Genomic DNA, 27,556 nt, shown 5'->3' with positions numbered 1-27,556 from the left:
CGTTTTTTACTTTTAATACATTTGCAAACATTTCTAAAAACCTGTTTTTGCTTTTTCAGTATGGGGTAGTGTGTAGATTGACAATTTAATCAATTTTAGAATAAGGCTGTAACGTAACAAAATGTGGAAAAAGTCAAGGGGTCTGAATACTTTCCGAATGCACTGTAGTGCACTACTTTTGACCTGGTCAAAAGTAGTGCACTATAAAGGAATAGGGTGCCATTTGAGACAACCATGGGGATGCTTATTACATTATGAACAACATGAAAAAGATCTGAAGGAAGATTGGATGTCGGTGGACAGTGGTATTTTCGGACAGTAGCCTACATTCGACATTGGATAAACTAAAGGATTCAACAGTATACAATTTATCATGAAAGGTTCAAAGTGCAGCGAATTCAAATCAAAGTTTATTGGTCGCATACACAGTTTAGCAGATGTTATAGTGGGTGCAGCTAAATGCTTATGTTACTAGCTCCTAACAATGCAATAAAATGTCTATCAAGTACACAAATAATTTAAACATTAAAAAAATGTCAATCAAGAAACGTCATAACGAATCTAATTAACAATAATATAATAATAATAAGCCATTTAGCAGACGCTTTTCTCCAAAGCGACTTACAGTGTGTGCATACATTTTTAAGTATGGGTGGTCCCGGGGATCGAACCCACTACCCTGGCGTTACAAGCTCCATGCTCTACCAATTGAGCTACAGAGGACCACAACAACCCAGATAGCAGTGTAACAGTAATACAAATGCAATCTATATGTATATACACCGATTAATTTCCACAAGATATACTAGGAATGGTATGTACAGCAGTAGATATATTAGTGAGCTATGTCAAGAATTCAGCATATTCATAAAAATGTGGTGTGTATAAAACAGTGTAACTAAAATACAATGTACAGTAGTAGAAATATTTGAATGAGCCATGTCGAGAATAAAGTATTTAAATACACAGTGTGAAACGGGAAGTGTCCAGTGGTTCTATATCGTGGAGCTCCGCCCCATAGGGGAGCTCTGCTCCTATTGGTTTACCCACTGCCCTAAGGCAGCATCAGCCTGAGACAAAATTATGCACACACCTGCAGCCAATAGGAGTACAGGTGTCCCTATAAGAGGGGATGCCTCCCCTCAATCAGCCTCCCTTTATCTTCAGCGACTGGACTAGACTGAAGAAGCCAAGAAGAGACGAAGAAAAGAAGAGAAGACTCAGGACGAGAACGCCGTCGAATTTCCAGTCATCGACGTCGTCCTAAAATGAGCACACCAGGAGATTTTCCACCCCCAAAAGCTCTTTTCAGAGCTCAATGCAGATGCTCCTCCATGGCGGCCGGCGACTCATACATTCAAGCCCCCCTTTGGTTAGAGAGAGGGCTTGTAGTTCCTATGGTGATGACGACACGGGCTCTGAGAAGTCAGAAGCCCTGTCCTTCACCGCAGCGTCTCTGAGAACGGACTTTCCGGGTCTCATTGAGAGAGCTGCTAGACGGCTGGAAATACCGCTGCCCCCTATTCCCTCCGCACCGGAGGTTGACTTAATGGAGGGCGGCCCCTATTCCAGGCCAAGAAGAGCGGCAGAGCCTTTAGCTCCTGCCATGCCTTCATTGGCGAAATACGTCGAGGGCTCATGGGAGGCACCTTTAGCGGCGCGTTCGCCGGCTAAAACGTACCTCCCATTCACTAGAGTGGAGGGAAGGTTCCAGGGCCAAGCTAAGGGAATCCCCAGGTTAGAGAGCGCCATATCTCGTACCGGGTTCGAGTCCCTGGCCCTCTTCCAAGAAAGCCACGTTGCCATCTCAGAAGGACCGTCTCACAGCACAGCTGTTAGAGAAGTCCTTCAATTTGGGAGCCCAAGCTGTAGCAGCAGCTAACAACATTGCCCTCTTGGCAGCCGCTCTGTCCCGTTTAACCACGGGTAAGACAGAGCTGGAGCCAGAGGAGGTGGAGGAGGCGTCTAGAATTTCTGGCGCCATCCTACACCTAACACAGGCATCGGCCGTCTGCTCGGGGAGGTCCATGGCCACCTCGGTGGTCGCGGAGCGACACCTCTGGTTGTCACTGACAACCATGAAGGAAGCAGACAGAACGTCCCTGTTGAACGCCCCCCTCTCTGACGACGGGCTCTTTGGAGTCGCCGTCAAAGAGGCGACTGAGAGGTTTTCCAAACTGGACGAGGAAAAGAAGCAGCTGGCCATCCACTTCCGCCCCCCAGAGTAGACAGGGATATCCGGGGTCAGTCGGCGGCCACAGGAGGCAGGAGAGCGGGCCCAGCCCCCCCAGCAGCCACGGTGGCCCCATTGAAGCCGGCGAGGGAGGTGGTGAGAGCGCCGACCTGGGCCCCTAAGGGAGGCCACAAGAGGAGGCGCACATGACGGGACGCGGGGGAGCCATCCTTGAACGTGACCACTGTTCCCCCCCACCCTTCGGTTGAAGGGATGGGTGATGATGTAAATGCTTTTGTTGATGTGTTTAATAAAGAGTTGGCTCCACCTGACTTTGTCAAAAAAGAGCCCCTTTTCCATAATATGTCCGAGAGCGTTCAAATCTCACCCTCTCTCCCTTACCACTCTAAGCGCCGTTCAGCCCACCAAGGGTGCGTTGCTGAACAGGCATTCAGAGTAGGTTCACATAACACTTCAGGTATAAGAAGTGCTTCACATAGCAGACGGCAGTCTCTGTCAGACTCTGACATGATGACGCAGTCGCTATTTGGGGATGGCGCACTATCACAGACTAAGGTCTCTGTTAGTACGACCCAGACCCATGCTGCGTTCAAGAAGGGCCCGATTACCACGGTCACGAAGGTGCCCAGTGTATCGGCGCCCCCACCTTTTTCTGAACGCGCCAAGGCTCACCACACTGAGTGTAGTTCAGCCCACCAGAGGTGCAGAGCTGAACGCACACAGGAGGTGAAAGGAGGAATAATACCTAGACGCCGTCTTGGTTTATCTCAAAGAGACCTCACATTACAGACTCCAAGGAGTACTGTAGTGAGTGCCTCTCATAGCAGGCTGCAATCTCAGTCAGGAGACATGATGACGCAGCCGCTAGTTGGGGATGGCGCACTATCGCAGACTAAGGTCTCGGTTAGTGCGATTCAGACCCATGCTGCGTTCACGGAGGGCCCGATTACCACGGTCACGAAGGTGCCCAGTGTATCGGCGCCCCCACTTTCCTTTGAACGCGCTAATACTCACCACACTGAGCGTGACTCAACCCACCAGAGGTGCAGAGTTGAACACACACAGTAGGTGAAGGGTAAGATGGTATCAAGGCGCCGCCTTGTGTTACCTCATAGAGACCTCATATTACAGACTTCGAGGAGTATTGTAGTGAGTGGCTCTAATAGCGGTTTGCAGTCACCTACGATGACGCAATCGCTTGCTGGGGATGGTGCCCTGTCGCAGGCTGTGGCCTCGGTCAGTGCAATTCAGACCCACACTGCGTTCACGGAGGGCAGGAATACGACGGTTACGGGTTTAACTGACTTTTCTGCCCCCCCTTTTGGTTCAGAACACACTAATGTTTCCTCTCCCTTTCTTGGGAGGCCCGCCTTGGGCTGTTCCACCACCTCAGTGTTGGAGAACAGCGGCGGCAAGGGCCATAGAGGAATACAGGTCCTTCCTACTGAATGTACCACAGCTTCGCGCTCGGCCGCTTTCTCTGTATTGCTGGCAGTGGCAGCGAAGCTGCACCCTCTCACGCTGGCTACAACAGACGTTGCAGAAGGGTTATGCTCTCCAATTCCACCGGACCCCACCCCCATTCAGGGGAGTGGTGGAGACGGTGATGAAAACGCCCGAAAAAGTGGCCGCTCTGGTCTCAGAGATTACGGAACTTTTGGTGAAGGAGGCGGTCACAGTGGTTCCCCAGGAGCAAAGGAACAAGGGGCTATATTCGCCCTACTTCCTAGTGCCAAAAAAGACGGGGGGAATGAGGCCAATATTGGATTTACGCATTCTCAACGAGAGCGTAACCAAACGGCCCTTTCGAATGCTAACGACAAAACGTCTGCTGGAATGTGTCCAGAAAGGAGACTTTTGTACGAGCATAGACCTAAAGGACGCGTACTTTCATGTGCCGGTACAGCCGCGTCACAGGAAGTTTCTGCGATTCGCCTTTCAAGGGGTGGCGAACGAATACACTAGGATGCCATTCGGGTACGCCCTGGCACCTCACACGTTTTCCAAGTGTGTGGAGGCGGCATTGGAACCGTTGCGTCGTCAGGGAATACGGCTACTAGCCTACCTAGACGACCTACTGGTTCTCGCCCCGTCAGCAGAGCTGGCGATCACTCACACAACACAGACAGTGATTCATCTCACACGTCTGGGGTTCGCTGTGAATTGGAAAAAGAGCACGCCCTGGCCCAGTCATCAGATTGTCTACCTGGGGATACAGCTAGACACTAATGATGAGGGCTCGAATTTCGGACCCCCGAAGGGTAGCCTTGTTGCTAGCCCTGAGGAAGTGTCGTCCGAATCACACGGTGACGGCGCTGTCGATCATGTCACTCTTGGGTCTCATGTCGTCAGCCCACTCTGTGGTACCGCTGGGACTCCTGCACATGCGCAGGATGCAGCGATGGTTCGCCCAACTGAGACTAGACCCGTTGCATCAACGTCATCGGTTGGTGGTGGTTCCCCTCTCGCTCAGTGCAGATCTGAACTATTGGAGAAACCCGCACGTTCTCACGCACGGAGTCCCGATAGGCAAAGTGTCCTCTTACATCCCAGTGTTCACAGATGCGTCTCTGACGGGATGGGGAGGGACATGTCAGACCCAAGCGATAGGAGGTGTGTGGCCTCCTTCGAGTCGCCACATCAACCTCCTGGAGTTGGAAACGGTTCGACTGGTTTTGACCCACTTCGCGTCTACCCTTCGGGGTCGCGATGTGCTGGTCTGGTCAGACAACCGGACCACAGTAGCCCACATAAATCGCCAGGGAGGAGTCAGGTCTCCTGCTCTCCATCGGGCGGCAGAGGAATTGTGGCTGTGGGCTCACGAGCACCTTCGCTCATTGAGAGCAGCACACATTCCGGGCTACTTGAACGTAGGAGCAGACCTCATGTCAAGAGGGGGTCCTCGAGACGACGAGTGGTGTCTGCATCCGGACATTGTTCTCCAAATTTGGGAACAGTTCGGGAGAGCCGAGGTGGATCTATTCGCGTCATGTGTGAACGCGCAATGTCCCCTATGGTTCTCTCTAAGGGAACAGGAAGAACCGCCACTAGGAAGAGACGCCTTTGCGCATCACCCGTGGCCGAGAGTTCTTCTGTATGCATTCCCTCCGCTGTCCTGCATTCTCCCACTGTTAGCCAGGGTGAGATCAGGAGGGCTGTAAGTGATACTGGTAGCCCCCGATCGCCCAGGGGCTCCTTGGTTTGCGGAGATGAGTCAGATGATTGCGCCACCTTGGCCAATTCCACATCGACGGGACGCGTTGTCTCAGGCGGGGGGCACGATAGGGCGGTTGCCCATAATCGGCCAACCACTGAAGGCCTGGCTGCTGAGAGGGACAGGCTAGAGCGCCGTGGGTTATCTGATGCGGTGATCAGGACCATACAGGGTTCACGTGCCAGTTCCACTTCTAAGATGTACGCCAGTAGATGGAACGTGTTTTCACAATGGTGTGTCACACAAGGTGTAGACCCCATGAGCTGTCAGGTTGAGAGTATTCTCTCTTTCCTACAGCTTATGTTTGACAAGCAGCGATCGCCCGCCACCATTAAGGTGTTTGCAGCGGCGATTTCAGCTTGTCATGAGGGGTTTGGCAGAGACAATGTCTTTAGCCACCCTCTAGTGAAACGTTTCTTATTAGGAACACGGCGGCTTAGGCCAACACCTAGAGCCACGCTTCCTCAGTGGGATTTGGCTTTGGTACTCGAAGCGCTATGTAAGTCGCCGTTCAAGCCATTGAATCAAATACCCCTCAAGATGCTGTCTTTGAAGACAGCGCTGTTGCTCGCTTTGACTACGGCTAAGCGTGTTAGTGATTTGTGTGCTCTTTCGACGAGACCCGACTGCCTGGCCATTAATGGCGATCTGAGCAGAGCGGTGTTAGGTCCTAACCCGGCATTTGTGCCGAAGGTTATTAGGAGTTCATATAGATCACAGACCGTGGAGCTGTGGGCTTTTTCTCCTCCTCCTCATAAAGAGAGGAGTGAAGAAAGGCTCCATCGCCTGTGCCCAGTACGCGCCTTGGCGTGTTACGTTGAGCGCACAGCAGCAATTAGGTCATCGCCTCAGCTGTTTGTGTGTCATGGTGCGGCTGCACTAGGTAGACCACTTTCGAAACAGCGTCTGTCTCACTGGCTCTGTGAGAGCATTGAGACAGCTTATGAGGCAGCAGGGCGACAGTTGCCTCAGGGTATCAGAGCTCACTCCACTCGTGGAGTAGCAGCTTCTACTGCCCTTTTCAGAGGAACAGGGGTAGAGGATATATGTAGAGCGGCGTCATGGTCAACACCGTCTCCATTTATCCGTTTCTATCTCTTGGATATGTCTTCTAACTCTTTGGCTCAGTCTGTACTCAGCGTGGCTGAAGGGAGACTTTGAGTTAGGAGGAGAGGAATGCAGGACTGTGGAGACAAGGTCTCTATCAGGTCCGCTTCCGATAGAAGGACATATTTTTGGCATGACTCCTGACTGACAGGTTCAGTACAGTAGAGGTCATGTATTGATCTGCCCACCAGTGTTTCACTGGAGTGAGGCGGGATGATGAGGGATAATAGTAGTAACCTGGGTTTCGATACTATTAGACCGGTCATGACAATTGGACAGAATGTGACGTCATCTATCTGCTTGTTCAGATTAGTAGGAATCATGTTCTGGGATCTGCCCACTAATCTCTGGGGTCCATTGATTGAGTGAGGCGGCCTACCGTGTACACAATGTAGAGTGACACTTTGTGTCATTCCATTAGTCGTTGGTAGTATTGTAACAGGATACGGAGGTACCATCTACCTGCTAGTTCAGATTAGTATGGCCTGTATTCTGGTGATCTGCCCACTAGTCATTGGTGTTGCCATTGGACTAGGTGGGGCGGGTCTTTAACCGATGACGCGGTATATTGTGACGCCTGTATGGGTATAATGGTTACAGTACTGCGGGAATTGGTTGCAGCCATTGCTAGGCCTGACCTTTTCATTTTGATGGGAAGTGTTGGGCTCGGCAGGGAGTACATTTTGGAGCGTTACGCTCCGCCTTAAACCAATAGGAGCAGAGCTCCCCTATGGGGCGGAGCTCCACGATATAGAACGATTAGTTACCGGAGTGTAACTCCAGTTCTATGAGTGGAGCGGAGCCCCATAGGACTTAAGGCCCTGCCGACCCTCTCTAGTCTCGCTGAAGATAAATATCTCGGGAGGCTGATTGAGGGGAGGCATCCCCTCTTATAGGGACAGCTGTACTCCTATTGGCTGCAGGTGTGTGCATAATTTTGTCTCAGGCTGATGCTGCCGTAGGGCAGAGGGTAAACCAATAGGAGCAGAGCTCCCCTATGGGGCTTCGCTCCACTCATAGAACTGGAGTTACACTCCGGTAACTAATCGTTTAATGTCTCTATTACATGGGACAGCAGCATTGGCTGTGTGTGTGTGTGTGTGTGTGTGTGTTTGTGAGTATGAGGTATGTATGTGTGTGTGTGATGGCTTGTGTGTATATTTTGTGTGAGTAGTGTGCATCACTTGGTAGGCGTCTAGTGATGTCTATTCATCAGTCTGATGGCCTTGTGATAGAAGCAGTTTTTTAGTCTCGGTCTTCCATAACTAAACAATAGTGTGAAATCCTGAATGCGTCCCAAATGGCTCTGGTTAAAAGAAGTGCACTACACAGGGAATATGGTGCCATTTGGGACAGATCCACAGTGTGAACCCCTGTGTTCAGCAGTGTATTAAGGCCACTTAGTTACCTCCTGAATGTTGGTGACGTCCAGCGCGGTGTGGATGAGCCTTCTGTACATCGGGTGTTTAGTGTCTTTGCCTTTCTTGTTCAGGTCCACGGCCTGCAAGCCCGAAAAAAAAGAAGATTTAATACCACTTCTATGGACGAAGAGGGGAGCTGGAATCAACCCAGGCCATTGTGGTGGGAGATTTTACTGGCCTTGATTTAAAGTGGTATAAAACATGGCAGTGCTCTGATTCAATATGGTGGTTAAGTCCCAAATGGCACTCTATACCCTACATAGTACACTACTTTTGACGAGAGCCCTATGGGAGGGCTGGGCAAAGGTAGAGCACTATATAGGGAATATGGTGCCATTTGGGATGCAAACAGTGCCAAAGCCTGGCCCTACATATCTACACTGAACACAAAACTAACTGTTCCATGGAACACTCACCCTCTCTTTCATGCGCTGAATGATAAAACGCAGGTATTTGCACATCTCCTGCTTGTTCAGGTTCTTCTTTTTACTACCCTGCAGAATGAGAGAGAGAGAGAGACAGCTCAGTATGACGCAGTAACCCATCCAGCTTTCTATTCAAACCATATGGAACCAGCAGTGGGTTATAACTCATGAGAGCTGACTGTGTACAGTATATTGGATATCATAAATTATCCTAACAATAAAAGGAGGAAATAGACTGTCTGCAGCACAGTGGAGAGAGAGAGAAGAGAGAGCGAGAGAAAACAGGACAGGAGACAGAACAGACAGGAGACAGAAGACAGAACAGGAGACAGAACAGGAGACAGGAGACAGAGAAGAGAAGACAGGACAGGAGACAGAACAGGAGACAGAGAAGACAGGACAGGACATAGAGCAGACAGGACAGGAGACAGAGAAGACAGGACAGGAGACAGGAAAGGAGACAGGATAGGAGACAGAACAGGGTCAGGGAGAGGTCACAGGGATAGTACTGATCCCATGAAAATAAAATTTATAAAATTATATTTATCTAATAACTGAAAAACAGTATGGGCCTAGATAATACATTTGAGTAATTTTATAAAAGGTACTATATGTCTGGTTTACACACAGACATACAGTGGGGAAAAAAAGTATTTAGTCAGCCGCCAATTGTGCAAGTTCTCCCACTTAAAAAGATGAGAGAGGCCTGTCATTTTCATCATAGGTACACATCAACTATGACAGACAAAATGAGAAAAAGAAATCCAGAAAATCACATTGTATGATTTTTAATGAATTTATTTGCAAATTATGGTGGAAAATAAGTATTTGGTCAATAACAAAAGTTTCTCAATACTTTGTTATATACCCTTTGTTGGCAATGACACAGGTCAAACGTTTTCTGTAAGTCTTCACAAGGTTTTCACACACTGTTGCTGGTATTTTGGCCCATTCCTCCATGCAGATCTCCTCTAGAGCAGTGATGTTTTGGGGCTGTCGCTGGGCAACACGGACTTTCAACTCCCTCCAAAGATTTTCTATGGGGTTGAGATCTGGAGACTGGCTAGGCCACTCCAGGACCTTGAAATGCTTCTTACGAAGCCACTCCTTCGTTGCCCGGGCGGTGTGTTTGGGATCATTGTCAGGCTGAAAGACCCAGCCACGTTTCATCTTCAATGCCCTTGCTGATGGAAGGAGGTTTTCACTCAAAATATCACGATACATGGCCCCATTCATTCTTTCCTTTACACGGATCAGTCGTCCTGGTCCCTTTGCAGAAAAACAGCCCCAAAGCATGATGTTTCCACCCCCATGCTTCACAGTAGGTATGGTGTTCTTTGGATGCAACTCAGCATTATTTGTCCTCCAAACACGACGAGTTGAGTTTTTACCAAAAAGTTCTATTTTGGTTTCATCTGACCATATGACATTCTCCCAATCCTCTTCTGGATCATCCAAATGCACTCTAGCAAACTTCAGACGGGCCTGGACATGTACTGGCTTAAGCAGGGGGACACGTCTGGCACTGCAGGATTTGAGTCCCTGGCGGCGTAGTGTGTTACTGATGGTAGGCTTTGTTACTTTGGTCCCAGCTCTCTGCAGGTCATTCACTAGGTCCCCCCGTGTGGTTCTGGGATTTTTGCTCACCGTTCTTGTGATCATTTTGACCCCACGGGGTGAGATCTTGCGTGGAGCCCCAGATCGAGGGAGATTATCAGTGGTCTTGTATGTCTTCCATTTCCTAATAATTGCTCCCACAGTTGATTTCTTCAAACCAAGCTGCTTACCTATTGCAGATTCAGTCTTCCCAGCCTGGTGCAGGTCTACAATTTTGTTTCTGGTGTCCTTTGACAGCTCTTTGGTCTTGCCCATAGTGGAGTTTGGAGTGTGACTGTTTGAGGTTGTGGACAGGTGTCTTTTATACTGATAACAAGTTCAAACAGGTGCCATTAATACAGGTAACGAGTGGAGGACAGAGGAGCCTCTTAAATAAGAAGTTACAGGTCTGTGAGAGCCAGAAATCTTGCTTGTTTGTAGGTGACCAAATACTTATTTTCCACCATAATCTGCAAATAAATTCATAAAAAATCCTACAATGTGATTTTCTGGAGAAAAAAAATCTCAAGTTGTCTGTCATAGTTGACGTGTACCTATGATGAAAATTACAGGCCTCTCTCATCTTTTTAAGTGGGAGAACTTGCACAATTGGTGGCTGACTAAATACTTTTTTTCCCCACTGTAGGCTAGACAGCACCAGCAGGCTAACATGGCGTACCTACCCTGCACACCACACACTGCCAATTGGATCCGCTGTCCCGGGGCTTGTACTCGTCAGACAGGCATTTGAGGTGATAGACACGGAAGCAGTTGTCACACACCAGCACATCTCCGGGCAGGTGGCACTCGAAGCAGTACCAGTCGTGGCTCTCCGCCTCCCATTCCTGAAACATACGGAGCACAGTGATCGGTGCCCCCCCTCCGCACCGACCTGCCGGCTGGGCTGCTAGAGACTAGTCTACACCCCCAGCCAGGGGGCCACTCCTGGACCCACTTCAGCAGCTGTTCCACAACACACATCACATCATAGTTATTATATCTATACATATTTATCTTATATCCAGGTCGCCCTTGGACGAGGTCTTCTGACCTCAATTGAACTTCCTGTATAAATAAATGTTAAATAAAATAAAAACTATTCAAAATCACAATCAAGTTTTTACTGGTAGCCTATACAAACATTATCTCACAACAACAGTTATTGAATGTTTAGTTAGTGAATTCTGACTGACCTCCTCCTGCGGCTCGCTCTCCGTCTGCAATTAAACACCCCCATCATTGATTAATTAACTATCAAATAAACAGTGTGTGTACAGTGGATTGTGTAGCATAACCCCTGTGCAAGCCAATGATTTAAAGGGCAATCTCTTAAATAAACCTCATTGGAAGGAAGGCTGAGAGTATATAGGCCTAAGGTTAATGTGTGACCATTGCGGAAACGTTTGCTTACTGGAAGATAATTATTAGCACATATATCTACGATATTTCACATCAACTAAAGTTCCCCCTCTGTGTTCTGAGGCTAGATGAAGTGTGCCTCCCAAATGGCACCCTATTCCCTATATAGTGCCCAACTTTTGACCAGAGCCCTATAGGCCTGGTCAAAAATAGTGCACTATAAAGGGAATAGGGTGCCATTTTTAGGACGCATCCAAAGTTTATATTAAATCCTGATGTGGTCGTGCATGCATGAAAGGCTGATGGAAGCTAGGGAAGGGTGGGGCAAATTCCTGCCAACCTGAACCTGCTGCTCAAAGCATTACTCAAGATTTACAATAGTCTTGTTACATGTTTCACTAAGAGGCATAGAGCTAGAAACCACATGCCTGCCTGGGATTCAAACCAACAACCATCAGTCAAAGTCCTCCTCCTCATAGTCTGGAGTGGTAGAGGAAGTGAATAAGGACTTATATTGCAACATGTCAACAACTAGCCTACACCTTCCCACAAAACCCTTTCTTTCAGATTAAGGAAGGAATAAAAACATCCTAGTTTAGGTGGTTAACTCAGGACAACCTAATCTACTACACTCCATCAGTGCAGAATCCTAGTGTCCTTCCCTCCAACTCTATCCAGGCTCTGTTGCACGTGCTCTGTTTAAACCTAGTGAGCTGGAGAGTACTCCATCACAGGGGAGCAGAGAGGAGGAGCCCAAACTAACACACAGAGCCATAAATAGTAATAAAGGACAAAAGGAGAGTGCACAGACGGCAGCAGTGCCACTGCCAGCCTAGTGGGCCATGAGAGCCTGATGTGAAGCAAGCTCTGCCAGAGGCAATACGTTTTTATTTAGGCCTCATCCCACCAAGGCCTCCACAAGGTCCCTCCGTATCTTTTCCTGTCCAGGGCTATTTTGGTTGGCTCTTTCCAGGTGAGACCTAGTCTGTTGATGGTGTTCAGCTCTGCTATATGCGCCTGGCCCAGTCACACTGTCAAGTCAAGTGTAGAAGGGTACTTCACTGTCCACGCCGTGTCCCTGTCCTATTGTATTCTGAATTAAAAGGTTGTGACTTCAAAAGGTGAGGCCTATGGGGAAGCACTGTCTGTGTCCGATGATGCTTCCTACAGTGTAACATAGCCTACCTCACTTGGAGTGTTAAATATCACCACCACACTGGCATGATGTTACAGTGTGGTGGTTATTGCAGAGATTAAATCAAGTGAAGAACATCCAACATCCTCATGTAAGAAAACAAAAGGCTGTTGAACATGTACAATAACATAAGGGAGAGGTATTATATATATATATATATATATATATATATATATATATATATATATATATATATATATATATATAATATGTTAGCTTTACTGACATTATTAACCAAAGCAATTATATCTATTTTGTAGAATTGTAATAATTGACTCCCTAAAGCTGCAGAGAGAGAATGAGCCTTGTCTAAATGACTAAAATGTAATGTAAATGTAAAAACGGTCAACAAAAGCAGAGGGGTTGTGAGGAGGGGAGGGGCTAGAACCAGTAGGGCCCACCCAGTTTGGCTCATGCTGTCTCCCAACCCAAATAACACTATCAAGAGTCTCAAGCTGGGACACGCCAGGCAGAGAGAGAGCAGGCTGAGCAGAGATGTGCCTGTAAGCACAGGTCCATCTATTACATAATCCAGCCCAGGGCTCCGTCTTAAATAGCACCCTATTCCCTACATAGTGCACTACTTTTTACCAGAACCCTATGGGCCCTGGTCAAAAGTAGTGAACTATATAGGGAATAGGGTGCCATTACGCAGGCACCAGCACTCTGCACTGCTGCATGCTAGCTGAGCCAGCCTCCCTATAGACACACCACAGACCCATTCCTCTCAGGAGAGATTATTACAAATACAGGCCACAATGCCCTCCCTGCATTCACAATACATAAGCATGTAGCTACTAGCTAAGGCCAGACCTGAAGACAATGCCTGTGTCCCAAATGGCACCCTATTCCTATATAAAGTGCACTAATTTTGACCAGAGTGGTATGGGCCCTTGTCGTGCTATAACTAGGGAATAGGGTGCTATTTGGCTTTCCCCACTGAGCTTCACCTCAAACACATCCATCAACAAACCATTCATTCTGCTACACTGTTCTGATTAACTGAACAAACCAGAAATAAGATGCACAGTTCAGGATATGGAATATCGTAAACAAGAAGAGACTAAATAATAATAATGGGCGTGCCTGGATGAAATCCAATCTTACTTTGGTCCATTATGTATTTACTTTGGAACGTATTTATCAAGGGTTGATCCTCTAACATGCTGACCAAACCGGCCGTGTTGCGTTGCGTGAACGAGTGTTGCAAGATACATTTACACAAACGTTATTCAATAATTTCATCCAAACTGCTTGGGCACGTCTGAGTAGGCAGGCGCTAAAATAGAACTTGGTTCTATTTTAGACGCTTGATGCGCTGCAAGTCCCACCCCTCTCATCTACTCATTGGTTTTTACGAGCATATACCCATGTGGGTGATACTGTATGAACGAGGTCCACACTCCAGTCCAGTTGGTGGCAGTAATGCACCTTAAGGTTGGTTGCCAACCGCCATATAAAATCCAAAGAAGATTAATCAAAGAAAACAAACTAAGTTTCCCCTTTTTATCTGTGGATTAATTATTGGCGTAGAGAACACACGATTTTGTATGACTCAAAATGGGTCAGAATTCTACAAAGATCCAGCAAAGGAAAAAGGACCATATGAATTTCTGGTAAAATAACAACCCAATGTCTCCCAAGACAAATTAGCTAGCAACAGCAAGCTAGCTAAATGTCCATGAATGTTTCGACCTGTCCCCAAATTAATATAGTTGGTTTTGGTATTTTAACCTGCGTGTCATGAACACGTCTGGTGGGGATAGACAAAACCAGCATGCGCACACAGACACACGCGCGGAGCCGGTTTGGTCAGCATGTAGGTTTATGATCAATGGTGAGGAATATCAACAAATACTGCTGTTGTTGGGGGGGAAAGAAACATTATTGCATCCCAAATGGCACCCTATCCCCCTATGGGCTCAGGTCAAAAGTAGTGCACTATATAGGGAATAGGGTGCCATTTGGGATGCAAGCCCTGGTCACTTCAAGGACACAAACATGACAGTTGGATTGAATCCAGGCGCTTGAGACAATGGAACTCCATAATGTACTGTAATTGCTTCGCCATTCTTCAGATACACAATACATCAGAGATGCTGACCTATGAAATGAGTCAGCTAACATTTCTAAGAACAGTCAGGCATATATAGGCTGTATCCCAATGGCACCCTATTCTCTACAGTGCACTACTTTTGACCAAGGACCCCCATAGGCCCTGGTCAAAAGTAGTGCACTACATAGAAAATAGGGTGCCATTTGAGATGCAACCATAGTATAGACAACACACCACCATACCCCGTTCATCAAACCAAAGTCATGCTGGAGTCCCAGAGATCCTAACACACAGAGGAATGAAGCTACACACCCCTCCCTGAGGAGTTACTACTACTACCACCACCATCAGCAAAACTACATCTATTCCACACATCATATATGCTTGCTACAAACCTGCGGCTATGTTGGCATTGCTGGTCATTTCACGCAAAATACATGACATTGAAATGTGCTACTATGATTCTGAAACTTTTCTTCAGAGACTCTCTCTTTGGAGAATTATTTTGAAGTATGTGTCAAACAAAGCCACTGTATGGAACCCTGGCAGTGTTTATTCGTTTTTTAGCTATTTTTAAAGCAACGTTACATGTGTAGATAAGTAGCGAGCAAATATTTAAAGGAAGTGACTGATCCATTCCGCAAGAAATTGGGCCACCGAGACACAGCGCTACACTGGGCTTTCTGGAAGCTTTTCACATGGAATATCAGCATCTCTTGTGTTACAACATCTAGGTGTGACATAAACGGTTAACCATTACAACTGAAAATACTTTATCAATCCTATTTTTAAACAGATAGTTCACATAATTCAATTAGTCTTTTGTTGTCTGATTTTATGTTAAAGAGTATGCGGCTGTAAAAAGATTCCATCAAATCCCAGATTGCGCTGCAGAAGTGGCAGAAGTGATTTGTAGCGGAATGATGTTAGTAAAATAAATTAGAGATAAAAGAAGAACAAATCAAACCAAAATAAAAAAACAACGATGCACCCTTACCTTGCTTCCTTCGGCCTTCGGCTCCTGTGTGATTGCAAGTGATCCAGAAAGCAGTGTTTAAAGTCCTGCTGCTATAGTCAATTGAGTTCTCTTTGAGCATTGCTAAATTTGACTGTACTGTGTGGGGTCAGTGTGTTTGGTGCATAGCAGAGCTACAGTACTAAAGGAATGTGTGCATGGTCATCATACCTATGAATTTAACGAGTCAGCTTCACATACAAATTGGTTAGAGAGCAGCATGACTTGAATCACCAGGTCATTATAAACAATGCTGAATTCAGTGCTATAGTTCACAGCACCTCTGAATGGCTGAAGTATTACTAAGTTGTCTAGCACAGCAGATATACACAAGAAACTCCATACAAATAAAATATGTTTAAAAAAACATTGAATAAAGGCAGAATTCCTTGAAGTAAGTATGAAACTAAGTACGTTTTCTTCTGAACCATAGAGGTGTTGATGAGGGAGATAGGAGAAATTGGTGTTGATGATGAAGAAACCAGCCAGGACTGCTAGGGTTTGGGTTATCACTACAGAGTAAAACCCCTCTCTTACCTGCTCGTCTCCAGGCAGCCAGTAGCCCTCCTGCTCGATGCCGGCCTTGGAGCCCTTACAGCCCACAGTGAGAGTCTCCACCACCAGGCCATCCTTCACTGCCAGACTCAGCTGCCTGGCTGTCTCCTTGGGGTGCATGCCAAACACACGGCTCAGGTACCTGCACAGACACAGCACACCAACATCACTGCATTCTCTAACAACTCAACTCAACCAAGGGGAAACCCATTCACCTCAGAAGGAGCAGCCAAATATGCAATTCACAAGGAAATGGGCGAGAACAGAACAGACAAGAGTGCCAAGATTGCCCATTTTCAATCTTGAAGTAGGACCTAGCCTATCCTCCTGATAAAATATTGCTACCTGCATTGGGACCACCATATCATCACAGTGCAACCCATTACATGGACTAGTTGGGACAATACCACTAATGACTGTGCCGCCAACCCTTTTTGTCAGACAACCTTTTTATGATCTGCACAGACAGACGAAGCCTTTTCACATCTAATGTAAAGAGATAACACAATCTCCCCTCCTGTACCAACTGCCTTCGTTTTCCTATTTAACTGTATTTTCCTGGACTCTCACGTCACCACCTCATCCATTCAAATACAAAATGTATTTTAAGATATTAAGACAGTTCAGCAGTGCCTGCCATTGAATTGCATCACTTTATCTCCATGACAACAGCCACTCTGTGCCTTTTATTCTGCTCGTGGCCAACTCCCAAGGCTCTTTGTCTGCCTGAGGATTTCAATTAGCCATATTCCTATTCCATTAACTGAAAATAAGGACTGATCAGACATGGGTTTCAGCATGAATGAATTTAGACTAGGCTGTAAGAACATTACATGATGATCACGTATAATAAAACAATATAATAGGACCTAAATCAGTCTAAATTAAAACATATATTCATCAAGGTCTGATGCTACAGTGGAAGCCGCAATATAGGTTGGTTGAATTCATTTATGGTCTGAATGGCAATAAGGAAAAGGAATTCAATGTCAAGTATTGAACCATGAAACTGTCATCATTTCACCTATTGATCAAGCATGACCCTGAAAGGAGAGTGGCTAAGACCAACCACCATCCATCCAAACTCAATACGTATTGAAAGTGAATATGCATGGAAGGTGCATCACAAATGGAAACAACTAGAGACACCTCGTCATTTTGTCTACAAAGCGGCAATGCGTCTCCACTAATGTTTAAGACTATTTTTGGGTGCGTTTGTGACGTCTCCACTTTCCAAGCGTATTGGAACAGAACTAGAATGACTGGAATACTTACTTTGAGATCCTGTCCATGTTGGCAATTTGTTTCTGGTTGCGGATGACCTCAATGGCAGCCCACACGTACTGGACAACCTTTGGATCCGCCTGCCTCTTCTTCACCACACGCGACATGATCTCTTTATTCATGACACCTGCAAGGAATGGGAGAGAAGTAATGTTTCAAACCATTAGGCTACTTCTTTAAACACTTCGGAACATACTTGGAATGCATCAATTTCAAATCAGGATTATTATTTTTTTCTCAGCTCAAGTGAAGAAATCCTCATCATGGAGCACCACCAATACAGAGCAAGGGTAAACTAAACCTTCAGCCTAGCCTCACCATTCTATTTCACTGACGTCAACAGAACGGTGAATGCAGCGATCAGGCTGGTTCCATCAGGCTACCTCCAGCCATCTTCCTAGCTAAAATGTATCCAGGATAAGAAACAACAAGAATCTGCAGGTTCCAAAGCCCTCCAGGACCAGGATTGGTCAACCCAATCAAGACAACAAAAACTATGTCTATTCCCACCTCAGAAAGACCTGACCTCAGAAATATGCTTTGACTGGCCTAATAGATATCCGTTGTGCTCTTGAGCAAGGCACTTAACCCTAAATTCTCCTGTAAGTCACTCTGGATAAGACCATCTGCAAAATGTAATCCTAAAATACACGATTCAGTGTATCATCGAGAGCATCCTGACTGGTTGCATCACTGCCTGGTATGGCAACTGCTTGGCCTCCAACCGCAAGGCACTACAGAGGGTAGTGCGTATGGCCCAGTACATCACTGGGGCCAAGCATCCTGCCATCCAGGACCTCTATACCAGGCGATGTCAGTGGAAGGCCCTAGAAATTGTCAAAGACTCCAGCCACCCTAGTCATAGACTGTTCTCTCTGCTACTGCACGGCAAGCGGTACCGGAGCGCCAAGTCTAGGTCCAGAAGGCTTCTTAACAGCTTCTACCCCCAAGCCATAAGACTCCTGAACAGCTAATCAAATGGCTACCCAGACTATTCGCATTCTTTAAACTGCATTATTGGTTAAGGGCTTGTAAGTAAGCATTTCACTGTAAGGTCTACACCTGTTGTATTTGGCGCATGTGACGAATAAAATTTGATTTGATTTATAGTACAAATGGCCAACATCTAGATTCTAGGCCAGGGGTAGGCAACCCTAGTCCTGGAGTGCCGCAATTAGCTCAGTTGGTCAGGTGTGGTGCCTAGTTAGGTGTGTCCCTTCCGTCTTCAAGAGTGCGAGAGTTGCACCCCTCCTCAAAAAACCTACACTCGATCCCTCCAATGTCAACAACTACAGACCAGTATCCCTTCATTCTTTTCTCTCCAAAACTCTTGAGCGTGCCGTCTTTAGCCAACTCTCCTGCTATCTCTCTCAGAATTACCTTCTTGATCCAAACCAGTCAGGTTTCAAGACTGGTCATTCAACTGAGACTGCTCTTCTCTGTGTCACGGAGGCTCTCTGCACTGCTAAAGCTAACTTTCTCTCCTCTGCTCTTATCCTAGACCTATCCACTGCCTTTGATACTGTGAACCATCAGATCCTCCTCTCCACCCTCTCCGAGTTGGGCATCTCCGGCGCTGCTCACTCTTGGATTGCGTCCTACCTGACGGGTCGCTCCTACCAGGTGGCGTGGTGAGAATCTGTCTCCGCACCACGTGCTCTCACCACTGGTGTCCCCCAGGGCTCAGTTCTAGGCCCTCTCCTATTCTCTCTATACACCAAGTCACTTGGCTCTGTCATATCCTCACATGGTCTCTCCTATCATTGCTACGCAGACGACACAATTAATTTTCTCCTTTCCCCCTTCTGATAACCAGGTGGCGAATCGCATCTCTGCATGTCTGGCAGACATATCAGTGTGGATGTCGGATCACCACCTCAAGCTGAACCACGGCAAGACGGAGCTGCTCTTCCTCCCGGGGAAGGACTGCCCGCTCCATGATCTCGCCATCACGGTTGACAACTCCATTGTGTCCTCCTCCCAGAGTGCAAAGAACCTTGGCGTGACCCTGGACAACACCCTGTCGTTCTCCGCTAACATCAAAGCGGTGACCCGATCCTGCAGGTTCATGCTCTACAACATTCGCAGAGTACGACCCTACCTTACACAGAAAGCGGCACAGGTCCTAATCCAGGCACTTGTCATCTCCCGTCTGGATTACTTCAACTCGCTTTTGTCTGGGCTCCCTGCCTGTGCCATTAAACCCTACAACTTATCCAGAACGCTGCAGCCCGTCTGGTGTTCGACCTTCCCAAGTTCTCTCATGTCACCCCGCTCCTCCGCACACTCCACTGGCTTCCAGTTGAGGCTCACATCTACTACAAGACCATGGTGCTTGCCTACGGAGCTGTGAGGGGAACGGCACCTCCTTACCTTCAGGCTCTGATCAGACCCTACACCCAAACGAGGGCACTACGTTCATCCACCTCTGGCCTGCTAGCTCCCCTACCTCTACGGAAGCACAGTTCCCGCTCAGCTCAGTCAAAGCTATTTGCTGCTCTGGCACCCCAATGGTGGAACAAGCTCCCCCCATGACGCCAGGACAGCGGAGTCACTGACCACCTTCCGGAGACACTTGAAACCCTACCTCTTTAAGGAATACCTGGAATAGTATAAAGTAATCCTTCTAACCCCCCCTCCCCCACCATAAAAAAAAAATCATAAGTTGAATGCACCAATTTGTAAGTCGCTCTGGATAAGAGCGTCTGCTAAATGATGTAAATGTAAATGTAGTTTGAACAAAATCCAGCAGTACCTGCGGCACTCCAGGAACAGGGTTGCCTACCCCTGTTCTAGGCTGTTCAGTGGGAGGAGAAAAACATAATCCTAAAAAAACATATTGTTATTACAAAAGAAAACAATGAAAGCTGTGCCATTTCACAGCACCGTCATAAAAAAATACAATATTACTCAAGAGATTTTTTTAAGGAAAGGAACAATAGCAGTTTGCCTCCTCTGCATCCTGTTAACTATGTTTGAAACCAATTTTACGCATTACTCTTCTTAAAGACGTCCTCCAGCAATTTTTTTATTTTACGATGAAAGTAACTTTCCATGAAATGTAAAAATGTCCATTTAAAAAGCAGCTGTTCCAAGCTCACCATATGCTAATTTTAGTCCACAGACTTCGCAAACAGAATGCAGATCCATAAATACTTTTGTTCAACTAACATTTAAAGACCGAAGGACAAAATGATGAGCATGGTTTACTAACTGTTCACACCAGTTTCCTGAACATTTTGGCACCTCATTGGGCCATACAGGAGGAAATAGCCTAAATACATATAATGTAGCCTATTTCATATTTGGCTTCAATTGGTCATAGTTAGATTAAAAAGCATGTGATATTGAAATGTGAGCCAAATTTCACAAATTAAGGCCACGCACATTCAGTGCTTACAATAACCATGTACGTGAAGTTTACATATTGAGTACACATTGATATTTTCAAGTGAGCGAATACAAATAAAAAATAAAAAAGTAGACCTTCTTGTTAAAAAACTATAGCAATCTTAGTTCAACACTTAATGACCTAATCAAGAGATTTTAGCCTATTGGAGGCTCAAAGAGGCATAGCTCAGCTATAATCCGAGAGGAAGTTGTGTCAGTGAAGGAAGAGGAGGCGAGACATCCCACTCGCTAATTTTTTCTGGTTCATTGAACTAAGCAGACCAGACCCAGCTGCTATCGCATTGGTGCCTATGGGAGAGCCACCCCGTTAAGATTGGAACTGACCATTTATTTCAATGGTGTAAATGGCCTGAGTAAGACATCTTCATTTATCCACCACCTAATGGTTGAGTATCTCTTTACTGGAAGCTTGAGAACATTATGTTTCCTATAATCATGCATAAAAAAAAAAAGGAGTGGTTTTTTTTATTTTTTAGAAAGTGAAGAGGGGCATCTGTTAAACATTTCATTAAATGTGTACGCCTTAGCAAGACAGTACAATTTCTCAATTTCAGGCCTATACCCCTCACACAGTAGGCTTATCTTGCGGCAACTACAAAATGTCACACAAATAATATCACATTTCCCTGCAAACCTGAGGATTGACGACAGACTGTAAAATCATGTCTCTTCCAATGTCTGACTTGCAGCCTGCTGAGAGAAGGTGAATAAGAGCTGAGAGGAGTAGAGGTGACAGTGAGCGATGTGATATCCCATGCTATGCAAACCAGAGTAGGTGTTAATAAGAGTCACCTGTGCCTTGGTGCCAGAGCACTACTTTGTGCTCCAACTCCACAGCCGCTGGCACCTTACAAAGGCTGCGTCCCAAAAAGAACATCTAATGTGATAGACCATTTAACTGGACAGGAAATAGATAGCATAAACTGAATGTTAAATGTGTTACCTGTCAGGTATTTTTATTGTCTGTATCGTCTACTTGTTAAAATGTTTGTAAAGTCTTAATTTGTAATTGTTTGTAATGTCTTATTAATTGGTGTTGGACCCCAGGAAGATTAGCTAACGTTACAGCGTTAGCTAATGGGGATCCTAATAAAAATGCACAAAATTCACCCTATTCCCCATATAGTGCAATACTTTGGACCAAAGCCCTGGTCAAAAGTAGTGCACTAAATATGGAATAGGGTGCCATGCTCACAGAAGCTACCTGCACACACCTCTGTCTAGGGACTGACACTACATAATGTCATGACAACAGAGGTGGAGGTTCTACACCCTAGTCATAGACTGATCTCTCACGGCAAGCGGTACCGGAGCGCCAAGTCTAGGTCCAAAAGGCTTCTCAACAGCTTCTACCTCCAAGCCATAAGACTCCTGAACAGCTAATCATGGCTACCCTGACTATTTGCACTGCCCCCCCACCCCATCTTTTGACGCTGCTGCTACTCTGTTAATTATTTATGCATAGTCACTTTAACTCTACCCACATATTACCTAAACTAGCCAGTGCCCCGCACATTGACTCTGCACTGGTACCCCCCTGTATATAGCCTCCCTACTGTTATTTTATTTTACTTCTGCTCTTTTTTTCTCAACACTTTTGTTGTTGTTGTTGTTGTTTTATTTTACTTTTTTATTAAAAAATAAATGCATTGTTGGTTAAGGGCTGTAAGTAAGCATTTCACTGTAATGTCTACCTACACCTGTTGTATTCGGCTCATGTGGCAAATAGAATTTCATTTGATTTGATACACTCCCCAATCAATTAGGCAGCTAGGTGTCCAGGAGCACAACACTCCCATCATCAAAAGCCCGAGTTTATAATCATACAAGGTAGGTCTAGTAGTGGCAATAAGATACAACTTTATTATTTAGAGCTTTTGTTTATCAAATGTAGCTATGCATCATGAATGTTGTCTTCCTCAAGGTCCAGCTGCGCCTCTGTTTCCACTTTTACAACACAATCAGTGCTCAACAGAGGAGGCAGACATAAATTATACCATCTGAAATTAATCTACTGTATATAGTATAGGCTTAAGCCAAACAATCCATTCACTAATAACGTTACACACCATGAATAATAGAATGCGAGACAGACATCCTAAAAGAGAGGTCCTGTGGCTGTGAAAAAGCTGATGGGCTAGCTAAAACTTTGTCAATAAATACTATTTTGAAGATATTTTTAAAAAAACAGCAGGATTGGTTTATTGGATGCATTAATTAGCTTTGTCATGGCTGTGTTTTAATTTTGTCTGGCCAACTAGCCGTAATTGTAGTAGTTGGGGAGAGCGGGTAAATGTGCCTTCTCTTCCCCAGACCAATCCCTGGCTTGATTTCCGGATTAAGTATTCAATACAGTCCGTGGATATTTCAACAAAGGCAGCCAAGGCCACACGACCAAACTAGCTAGCTAGTAACTCCCACTCCCAGTTTGCTAGATAGCTGGCTAATGTTGTCAGCTTGATAGTTAGCTAGTACTACGGAGCTAGCTAGTTAGTTAACGTTTGGTTAGGGTAATCTCCAAAGCGTGTGTCAAAGAAAGCTTGTCAAAACGTTAGTTAGCTAAAATACCGAAATAATCATGGCTTGTTATAAACTGCTGAAGCTATCAACCTAAAAATGGTTCGACAACCTAATTTTTTAGCAAGCTAGCTAACGTTAGTTAGCAGGATCTGGAAAGCAAAGCAGTTCTGTAGGAGCTAGCTAGCTATTTAACGTTAGCTTTCAAACATGAATTTACTAGCCACGTAAACAAATACAATATAGTTGTTAGACAGTAGCAAAGCAACTACCAAAACGTGCACAGAAAATATGAATGTTAGTTAGAATAGTTGTTTTCAGAACGCGCCATGTTCATAAAACTGGTCCAGCCACATAAACTGCAGTAGATAGCTAGCTAGCTGTTAGCTAACCGTAATATTTTCATGTTGAAGTAATACATTTTTTATTAAATAAATGTCCAACTTACCGTCACTACAGTATTAACAATATATGTCTCTGTATAAATCCGCGAAGGATTCAATGTAAGATACTTTACATTTGTATTTCCGGGATAGTTTAGACTGTCTGAATTATGGTCAGGTTTACGTCCAGCTGGCCTGGCCACACAGCACAGGATTGGTGAGAGGTAAACACAGCGCCAACATTAAAATAGCAGGACAGATTTTCACACAGGAGAACTCTAGTGGTGGAATTACGATTCGGACGACGTGTTTTTGTTATTTTTGTGAGGCAACTTTTGAAAGTACATTTATTTTTAGTATCTTGAACGGGCATCTGGCCAAATGTTGTAAAAAAAAAAAAAAATCCACCTGAACAGGTATTTAATCAATTAACATTCTATGTCACATTATTAATACTTCTCAATAGATTACATAACAATGGCAAGTGCTTTATACATTGCAACATATCAGGAAATAATTGTTTCATTTTATGAAAGATATTAGGCAAAAACTATGGAAGCTCATTCCTATGGAGGACTAAAAGTGCCACAATTAAATAAATAAATACACCATTAAATAATTACTTAAATGTGTCATTAATTAATTAAAATTAGAATTAAATACATAAATGTGTTATTAAATGTGTCATTAATTAATTCAAATACCGATTCATTTTATGTAAAATACATATATAATAATTTCACTATTTACATTTACATTTCATGGTCCTGCGTTGGAGTGCTTCCTGAATTACTTAAAACTGTCAAACTGACCCATCAAAAGTTGGTAGGCGGAACCTAACGCCTGATTGGTTACCCTCTGCATCAAGCCAAGACAAATCAATTCCGGATAATGTCAGCAGGTCCTGCTTCTACATCCTCTGCTAAGTTTAAAATGTCTCTAACCAACTCCCTGGAAAGTTGACGGAGATCCTCCATTGTCTCTATCCAGGTTGGCCTACTCTACTTCAGACCAAAGCAATGGATCAGACTAGATTCGCGTTAGCCCCGCCCACTGACTTTGATGGGTCAGTTTGACAGTTTTAAGTAATTCATGAATCACTGCAATGCAGGATCATGAAATGTAAATGTAAATAGTGAAATAATTATATATGTATTTTACATAAAATGAATCGGTATTTGAATTAATTAATGATACATTTAATTACACATTTATGTATTTAATTCTAATTTGAATTAATTAATGACACATTTAAGTAATTATTTAATGGTGTATTTATTTATTTAATTGTGGCACTTTTAGTCCTCCATACATTCCCGCCACCCCAAACGTTTAAATGTCGATACTATCTCAAAATATGAGATACCAACGTTTTTTTTTTTACTAAACCAAGATAGACCACAGCCTGTTGTTTCGGTTTGGAACAAATTAGTCATAGTGGGCAGAACAAGCAAGGAGGTGGGCAGAGCCAAGCACGAGCTAGTGAGATCCTATTGGCTCGTTCTAGCAAACATCTGCATATTTTCGTTAGGGAACGCCTTCTCTGTGAACTGCGCGTGTGCAATAACTCAATTCTCCTTTGCACTCCTAAACAACGTGATTCTTTTTTGTTGTTGTTACAAAGGGTAAAGTCTACAAAACTTAATCCCCTCTGTTCATAACAGATTCTAGTTTTGGGAACAGAAAACTGTATGGGGATCAACTGTTTCAACGATGAGAACATTAGCAGAATGTCGGCCAAAATACATCTCTTTCCATCTTCTCCCAATGCCAGCTAGAGGGCTTCCTCTCACTACCATATTTGGTAGGGAGTGGAAACGCCAAGCGGATGCTTCACATTTATACATCCGGTGAAATGTATGGCTCATTGTTCTATCTGTGATGATACAGTACTATCTAAACATTTTGAGATATATATGTCAACATTTTGTGAGCCTATCTAAGAATTTTTAGATAGTAAGTCGAAATTTCGAGATACTTAAGTCAACCATTTTGGATACTAAGTTGATATTTTGAGATAGTATATCAGAATTTCAAGATAGTAGATCATATATAGGAAATTATTTCCATCTATTCATGTTGCATAGATCAGCACAGCAATAACCTTCCAGGTAAGGCATCCTATAGTCAATTAGGCTATTTGTGTGTGTGGTCCCGTGTAGCTCAGTTGGTAGAGCATGGCGTTTGCAACGCCAGGGTTGTGGGTTCGATTCCCACGGGGGGCCAGTATGAAAAAGTATGAAAATGTATGTACTAACTGGATAAGAGCGTCTGCTAAATGATGTAAATGTAATGTGTGTTTGTCAATGTCCTGTTTTGGACAATAAATATTATATATATACAATACCAGTCAAAAGTTTGGACACACCTACTCATTCAAGGGTTTTTCTTTATTTTTACTATTTTCTACATTGTAGAATAATAGTGAAGACATCAAAACTATGAAATAACACATATAGAATCATGTAGTAGCCAAAATAGTGTTAAACAAATCTAAATATATTTTATATATAGAGATTCTTCAAAGTAGCCACCCTTTGCCTTGATGTCAGCTTTGCACACTCCTGGCATTCTCTCAACCAGCTTCACCTGGAATGCTTTTCCAACAGTCTTGAAGGAGTTCCCACATATGCTGAGCACTTGTTGGCTGCTTTTCCTTCACTCTGCGGTCCAACTCATCCCAAACCATCTCAATTGGGTTGAGGTCGGGTGATTGTGGAGGCCAGCTCATCTGATGCAGCACTCCATCACTCTCCTTCTTGGTCAAATAGCCCTTACACAGCCTGGAGGTGTGTTGGGTCATTGTCCTGTTGAAAAACAAATGATAGTCCCACTAAGCCCAAACCAGATGGGATGGCGTATCACTACAGAATGCTGTGGTAGCAATGCTGGTTAAGTGTGCCTTGAATTCTAAATAAATCACAGACAGTGTCACCAGCAAAGCACCCCCACACCATCACACCTCCTCCTCCATGCTTCACGGTGGGAACCACACATGCGGAGATCATCCGTTCACCTACTCTGCGTCTCACAAAGACACGGCGGCTGGAACCAAAAATCTCAAATGTGGACTCATCAGACCAAAGGACAGATTTCCACTGGTCTAATGTCCATTGCTCATGTTTCTTGGCCCATGCAAGTTTCTTCTTATTATTGGTGTCCTTTAGTAGTGGTTTATTTGCAGCAATTCGACCATGAAGGCCTGATTCACGCAGTCTCCTCTGAACAGTTGATGTTGAGATGTGTCTGTTACTTGAACTCTGTGAAGCATTTATTTGGGCTGCAATTTCTGAGGCTGGTAACTCTAATGAACTTATCCTCTGCAGCAGAGGTAAGTCTGGGTCCTTTCCTGTGGCGGTCCTCATGAGAGCCAGTTTCATCATAGCACTTGATGGTTTTTACGACTGCACTTGAAGAAACTTTCAAAGTTCTTGACATTTTCTGTATTGACTGACCTTCATGTCTTAAAGTAATGATGGACTGTCGTTTCTCTTTGCTTATTTGAGCTGTTCTTGCCATAATATGGAATTGGTCTTTTACGAATTAGGGCTATCTTCTGTATACCTTGTCACAACACAACTGATTGGCTCAAACACATTAAGAAGGAAATAAATTCCACAAATTAACTTTTAACAAGTCACACCTGTTAATTGAAATGCATTCCAGGTGACTACCTCATGAAGCTGGTTGAGAGAATGCCAAGAGTGTGCAAAGCTGTCATCAAGGCAAAGGGTGGCTATTTGAAGAATCTCAAATATAAAATATATTTAGATTTGTTTAACACTTGTTTGGTTACTACATGATTCCATATGTGTTATGAAAGT

At 44.8% G+C, this 27,556-nt stretch overlaps 1 protein-coding gene across 3 annotated transcripts in view; it reads right to left on the bottom strand.

Annotated features, from left to right (window-relative positions):
- LOC311146388 (zinc finger MYND domain-containing protein 11-like) overlaps positions 1-23,951 on the bottom strand; it is a 34,738-nt gene extending 10,787 nt beyond the window's left edge. Inside the window, exons 1-8 of one of the 3 annotated variants that reach the window (XM_084182886.1) lie at positions 23,798-23,951; positions 17,413-17,548; positions 16,120-16,279; positions 15,565-15,588; positions 11,151-11,174; positions 10,641-10,802; positions 8,353-8,430; positions 7,924-8,016 (exon numbers count right to left, since the gene is read on the bottom strand). In XM_084182886.1, the coding sequence (XP_084039012.1) occupies positions 7,924-8,016; positions 8,353-8,430; positions 10,641-10,802; positions 11,151-11,174; positions 15,565-15,588; positions 16,120-16,279; positions 17,413-17,543 (672 nt within the window). In that variant the 5' untranslated portion in view covers positions 17,544-17,548; positions 23,798-23,951. The remainder of the gene's footprint in view (positions 1-7,923; positions 8,017-8,352; positions 8,431-10,640; positions 10,803-11,150; positions 11,175-15,564; positions 15,589-16,119; positions 16,280-17,412; positions 17,549-23,797) is intronic. The other 2 variants (XM_084182885.1, XM_084182887.1) reach the window with 2 other exon arrangements.
- Positions 23,952-27,556: the final 3,605 nt, after the last annotated feature.

This window comes from Coregonus lavaretus, assembly GCF_964263955.1.
Source record: "Coregonus lavaretus genome assembly, chromosome: 19".
Taxonomy (NCBI): Eukaryota; Metazoa; Chordata; class Actinopteri; order Salmoniformes; family Salmonidae; genus Coregonus; species Coregonus lavaretus.
This window is presented reverse-complemented; position numbering and strand designations above follow the sequence as displayed.